This window comes from Oncorhynchus gorbuscha, linkage group LG16 (genome assembly GCF_021184085.1).
Source record: "Oncorhynchus gorbuscha isolate QuinsamMale2020 ecotype Even-year linkage group LG16, OgorEven_v1.0, whole genome shotgun sequence".
Classification (NCBI taxonomy): Eukaryota; Metazoa; Chordata; class Actinopteri; order Salmoniformes; family Salmonidae; genus Oncorhynchus; species Oncorhynchus gorbuscha.
The window spans coordinates 83,947,062-83,953,131 of record NC_060188.1 but is presented as its reverse complement, the minus strand read 5'-3'; the positions used below and the strand labels follow the sequence as shown (position 1 = coordinate 83,953,131).

Genomic DNA, 6,070 nt, shown 5'->3' with positions numbered 1-6,070 from the left:
TAGAACCAACATCCAGTTGACCTGGTAGACAGAGGAAGAGCCAGGGAAGGAGAGCCATCAGTGAGCTGGGAGCCATCAGGAAATTCCCACTACTGCCAGCTACACCCCATCCCCCCAGAGAAAAGAGCTCTAGCTATGACTCTTTCTATTTCTAAAGAGTGTTCAACAGCTGACACCTCTACCTGTTCAGTCTGTTACAGTGGAGTGGAGAAACAGGAAGAGGACCTTCAGTCCTGACATGGGGAAAGCAGCACAGAGACTATTCAAGTTTCATTCATATGAAAGTCTAGTTTATTCTTTCTCCGTGCGTCGACTCAACGCCCCATTTAATCTGTGTTCTGTTCTGTAGAATCTAGGAAAGTGATAAAACAGCAAAATAGAGCGGTGAGTGGTCATTGTGTTTTAGACCTGGCTCACAGAGACAATGCATTTGCATTGCAAAACCAATCAATAGGAAGTGACTTTGTTCAAACGTGTGGTAATTGCCACTCTTAAAAATTGAGATTGAATGCTTTAAACATTTTTTCCATTTTGAAATCCGGCCTCATGAATCATATATTAAAGGGGCAATCCACAGTTGAAACAACATAACTGTCCCCCACTATTTTGGGAAATGTATGGGGCTGGAGAAATGTAACCACTTAAATTCATAGACAGAGCTATGGATGCAAGGACTGACCATCCATTATATAAAATTATAGTTTTAACCATGTTTTGAGGCTATAGTATTTGTTTACAAACATTGGAGTAAAACAAGCAAAACTATCTTGGGTTCTGGTATGGTACGACAGTTGAACTAAAATTAATTAATAGACCAATAAGAGTCCCAAACCTCTCGTTTGCACATATCCTAACATATAGAATCATTTAAATGGATCTGTTGCTGTACATCCACCACAAATAACTATGGCAGTTAATTATTACTAGATAGGTAAACTATCAAACTACATGTGCTATTGGCAACCTTATCATCCATACCAGATTAATAATATGGACGCACAAATAAAAGTCAATATCACGTTATGAGATTTTTAATGACAAACACATTCAATTCCCATCACAGCCAATTGAAAAAAACTTTGGCCAGAGCAATGACTATTAACACAACAACTTGGAACATCAACACTGGTGATCGATTGAGGGGTCTAATTGTTTATTTTAGATAAGGGAAAACGGGCAAAAAGGTCAACAATCACAGGTCGTTCCGGCTTTATCAAACTGTCCGTGTAGATAGGAACAGCAACCAGGTGTTTGAACTGCAAACACAATCAATAAGATAACTAAAACAGAACTTGGTTCAAAAGTGACACTTTGTTTCGGTTGAGAGTACACGTAACAGTTAATGCAATAATATTGGTCACAATGTGTACTACCAACCAGAAACAAACATCACACTCCATTTGTAAAACAGAGTACAACATAGGACACGTTGAATGATTGACATGTTCAAAACACGTATTCATCAAGTCTAGAAAGATTGCGAATAAAAAGCACAATACCAAATATTTTCCATTAAAATCTTATGTACAGCATCCTTCACATTTACACGACAGTTGCCTTTAACACAGCAACTTGTAGTTCCGACTTCCACTGGAAGGAAATTTCATTTCAGTACGTCGCCCAAAAACCAGGAGTCATTTCATGAGGCCTTTGAGGCTGAAAAACATTGGGTCTCATTCACCCGTAGCTTCTCAAGCAAACAAAACCAAAAACATTAGTCCTAGACACAGGAAGTACTTGGTCTGCAGCGTTCGGACACCCATTGAATGAAACCAGCGGACTTCCTGGTCCTCCTCTGAAAGAAAAATGAGGGGGGGGGGGCCCAGCAAACATCATTAATAAAAGGAGACTGAAATGGAAAGAGATGAGAAAGAAGGAACTGTAGCACAAATAAAGTGGACTGACAAATGGAGGAATGTGGATCGGGGAAATGGGGCCGTTGGCACATCGTCAGACCTGAAAACCTGGCCTTGCTGTAGCCTCTGAATAATCGTTTGTAGGTTCTCAGGGCAGAGCCACTGCCTGTGATGATCTAAAGAAACCCACTCTGCTGCCCAGTGAGGTGCAAATGTGTTTTCTCATCCCCCATTCACAGTCAAACTGGTGCCACCTCTGATAATACCTTTCCCTGTGTTACTCTCAAAGGCCTTGCAAAAGACACCCGGTAGACCACTCCTATTTTATCAACACAAACCAAGTCTGGTCTGATATGAACAGAGACAAATGGTGCTTTTGAGTAAGTAGACCTAAGCTGGAGGTTAAACATGTTAGCTAATACCCAACATCTTCCTCTTATCAGAATTTTAAAAAGGATTCAGACACTTTTTGAGTGACATTTTGGAGAGTGAAAAAGCAGAACATTTAGCAAAGTATCATAAAGTGCATTCTTACCACAGTCCTCATGGAACACCTGAGGAAAACAGTGCATGACCCCATATCCACACCTGCAGTATGAGCAGCCTTTCTGAACCCACACCCCATAGGGAATGGTACCACAGCTCCTGTAAGCACAAAAGGGACCGAGCAGAGAGAGATACATGTCAATATAGGCTAGATACATTACTTTTAGACTTCAAACTTAAATTACCTGACTCGTTCATCTTATAAAAACTTCCCAATATGCAGGTCCCGCCAATTCTTACAGTTACGACTTTAGGCTTCAAACTTAAATTAAATTACCTGACTCGTTCGTCGTATTCACAGCTCCGGCCAGTAAAATGTGGTGGGCATGCGCAAAAACTTCCCAAGATGCAGGTCCCGCCATTCTTACAGCAGTTACGACTCTGCTTTGCACCTTTAAAATGAGAGAAAGACATGGGGTGGAAGTTTAATATGGATGTTCTGAGTGTTGTTGTATTGCACTCAGGCTTCAGCCCCAGGGTGTGTTCAGAACATTATGCAACAATCAGATAGAACATATGCCAAGTAGAATAAACATGCCTCGCTACATGTAAAATAAGTAACCATGCCGGTTCTATTAATTAAATTGTTATCTGCAACGTTCCATAATGTTTGCCTACTAAAATGGCCATATCCTGAAGACTAAGACACTGTCCAGCTGACTGGAAGCACAGTTAACACGTTCCTAAAGAGCCATGTGTTCAATCACTGCGCAATAAAAACAGACTTGGTCTACGTTTGTTTGTGTGAAATAAAACAAAAAATATCGATGCAGGATGACGAATGCGTGACAAAAAGCAAGACAGGCAACAAAAAGCAAGACAGACAATTAATTCACCCAAGGTCAAGCTCAAACTCATTGCTGTGAGTTTATGGAGGCCATGAGAGGTTGATTTCAGTCATTTTACGCGATCAATGCCCAACTTACTTCCAGTGAGGCCGATGAATGGTAGGACAGAGGCCGCATCGCGATGCTTCCTGTCCACAGTAGGAGAGTTCATCTCATTGAACTGATTTAGGTAATCAGCGTGTTGGGTCGGCTTTCCATAGTCCACCGTTTTGGTCAATACCTCTATGGTTTTGGTGCATTCAGCTCCTTCACAGCCTTGGACATAAGAAAACATTTTATAAATAAATTCAGGTTAATATTTAGGTATAACGTGTAAGTCGTTTCAGATGAGCAAACTAGGGCCGAAGCGAGGGCCAGATGCAACATATTGACATACCTGATCCAATTGTAATGGCCTTGCAGGCAACAGCTACCGAGAGCAAAACCCTAAAATATATTAAGGGGAAAATATTTCATGTTAAAATACATCTAGGCGGTAGGCATTTTTTAACTTAAAAAGAAAGAAATTACAACATATTTTACCTAACCAATTAATCAATCAATCCACAGACTTACCTGAAAAGTTGACTCAAATTCATTTTATTTTCCCGGACAAAATGAACTTCCAAAGTCACCAGAGTTTGCTAACAATACAAACTCGCATGCAGAAGGCTTCTTCCAAAGCCTATTGCAACAGGCTAAAGTAAACAGTTAGCTCGCAAGTGATACTCAAACGACCGCTCCTCTCTTCTGTTCCAAGTCATCAAGCTCTGTATTCCAGAGGAGGCGATACTCTGAAGAAAAGCATCCAATATTTGGCGACCCTCTCGAAAGGCCTCACTCAAACACCGGCCCTGACAGTCAATTTGCACCTATTTGCCCCGCCCCCTCCGGTTCCATACACATACATGAGATCACACCCATCTCCGGAATCTCGACATGCAAATGACGGAGCGCTCCTCTGTGAAGGTAAAGTTCGAGTTGCTGATTATAATGTAGGACGGAGATTTGTAATGTAACAAAACAATCTAGCACGCACATCGGAAACACCCAGAGCGCACACAATTTAGTTGGTGAAAAATAGGATTTGGTCTGCATAAGAAAAATATATACTAGTCACCCACACACAAAATATATACTAGTCACCCACACACAGAGGAACTTGGCTTCTAAAAGCCACACCACTTGTACTTAGGTGAAAACGGTGGTCTGACCTCCTCAACAATTGTATTCCATCATAGGCCTATATCTTTATATCTCATGCAATAGTATCTGATTGCTTGCTGGAGATATATAGAAATATTTCAGAACATTCCTGCACCAGTCAGAAACCATTACTCCATCCCACCATCCCACCCCCCACATACAACAGTCTACTGAGAAACATTCAGTTGTGCTCAGTGTTTCAGACATGGCTTCAACTAGGCTGCACTTGAACTGCTATTACAGTTTTCCGTGGGGTCATCTAGGGTCACCTTCTCATCCTTTTTCCATACATCCTAAATGGCATACTATTCCCTATAAAGTGCACTATTTTTTTTTTACCAGAGCCTTATGCGTCCTGGTGAAAGGTAGGTAAAACCAAAAATAGCGTGCCAAATGGGCCTCATTCATAGCAGTCCTAATGCCCCACTAAACCTTGGACTAATAACTCAAGGCGACTTCTCTTTGAGCCAGCAACTGATTTACATGTAGGCCAGTAGTGGACTAGGGGTTGTTGATTGAAATCAAAATAAGTTAACAATGTGGAGTTTTGATAATGTGAAGATGTCAACTTGTCCCAAATGACACCCTATTCTTTATTTAGTGAACTAATTCTGACCAGAGCCCACAGGAAAACTAGTGGACTGTAGAGAATAGGGTGCCATTTGGGATGCACTCTTGCTGGAGATTTGTCATATGAAGACATATTTTGTGTTGCCGTTGCCTCGCTTCATTTAGGCCTCCTTGGGCATGGGACATTGACAACCGTTTTCCTGCATATCCAGCCCTTGTGATGCCTTTCAGATCCCTAATATTCTCCCTGCGTTGCAGAGATGAAGATGAGTCTGTCATGGAACGCAATCTCCAGAAGGCAGGAGATTGGCTACAGTGGCACTCTCTCATGAAAGCCTTCCCATTAGGAATGAAGAGGATTAGTAAGCAAGGAAGTTGCAATAACAGCCAGTCATGCTCCTCCATATATTTCAGCTGGAGAAGACGCAGGAAGATGATAGGTAGTTAGTAAATCAGGGAGATTAACATGCTTTGAGAGAGGAGCAGGAACAGCTTAGATATCTGCTTAGTCTGCCTGATTGCCTGTTCGCATATCAATGCTCCATACATTTCACAGTCTGGCTAAGCTGCTTTGCCAGGTGCATTTCCATAGCAGTAGATCTTGTTCCTGGGAGGGAGCGCCCTGTGCCACCCAGTGACACAGGAAATGGCATCACCACTGGCACTGTTCTCTGTGAGACACTAAACAGCTCAAGGGTGAAGTTTCCCCTAGATGCAGAAAATATCTAGGATCAGATTCCCCTCCCCAACCCTGACCTTAACCATTAGTGGGGAAAATGCAAAACTGACCCAAGATCAGCGTCAGAAACACTATATCAAATAAAATTGTATTAGTCACATGCACAGAATACAACAGGTGTAGAACACCTTACAGTGACCAACGCAGTTTACAGTAACCAACGCAGTTTTAAGAAAAATAAGTGTTAAAGTAAAAAATAAATACTAAATATCTAAATAATTAAAGAGCAACAATAAAATAACAGTAGCGAGGCTATAGACAGTGGGTACGTCAATGTGTGGGGGCACAGGTTAGTCAAGGTAATTTAAGGAATATGTACATGTAGG

General features: G+C 41.5%; 1 protein-coding gene across 1 annotated transcript; it reads right to left on the bottom strand.

The window, feature by feature from the left end:
- Nucleotides 1–1,015: 1,015 nt before the first annotated feature.
- tdgf1 (teratocarcinoma-derived growth factor 1) lies at nt 1,016–4,145 on the bottom strand. The gene is made up of 6 exons (XM_046306918.1): nt 3,806–4,145; nt 3,627–3,676; nt 3,329–3,505; nt 2,680–2,794; nt 2,392–2,501; nt 1,016–1,795 (listed from the first exon to the last, which is right to left on the bottom strand). Exons 1-6 carry the CDS (start codon nt 3,826–3,828, stop codon nt 1,692–1,694), a joined length of 579 nt encoding a protein of 192 aa, XP_046162874.1. The 5' UTR covers nt 3,829–4,145; the 3' UTR covers nt 1,016–1,691.
- Nucleotides 4,146–6,070: the final 1,925 nt, after the last annotated feature.

Coding starts and splice junctions, on each gene's coding strand:
- tdgf1 (XM_046306918.1), bottom strand. CDS start 3,828: ATGAATTTGAGTCAACTTTTCAG. Junction 2,502..2,679: donor GAATACGACGAACGAGTCAG/GTAATTTAATTT, acceptor TTGTGCTTACAG/GAGCTGTGGTACCATTCCCT. Junction 1,796..2,391: donor GGTGTTCCATGAGGACTGTG/GTAAGAATGCAC, acceptor TTTTTCTTTCAG/AGGAGGACCAGGAAGTCCGC.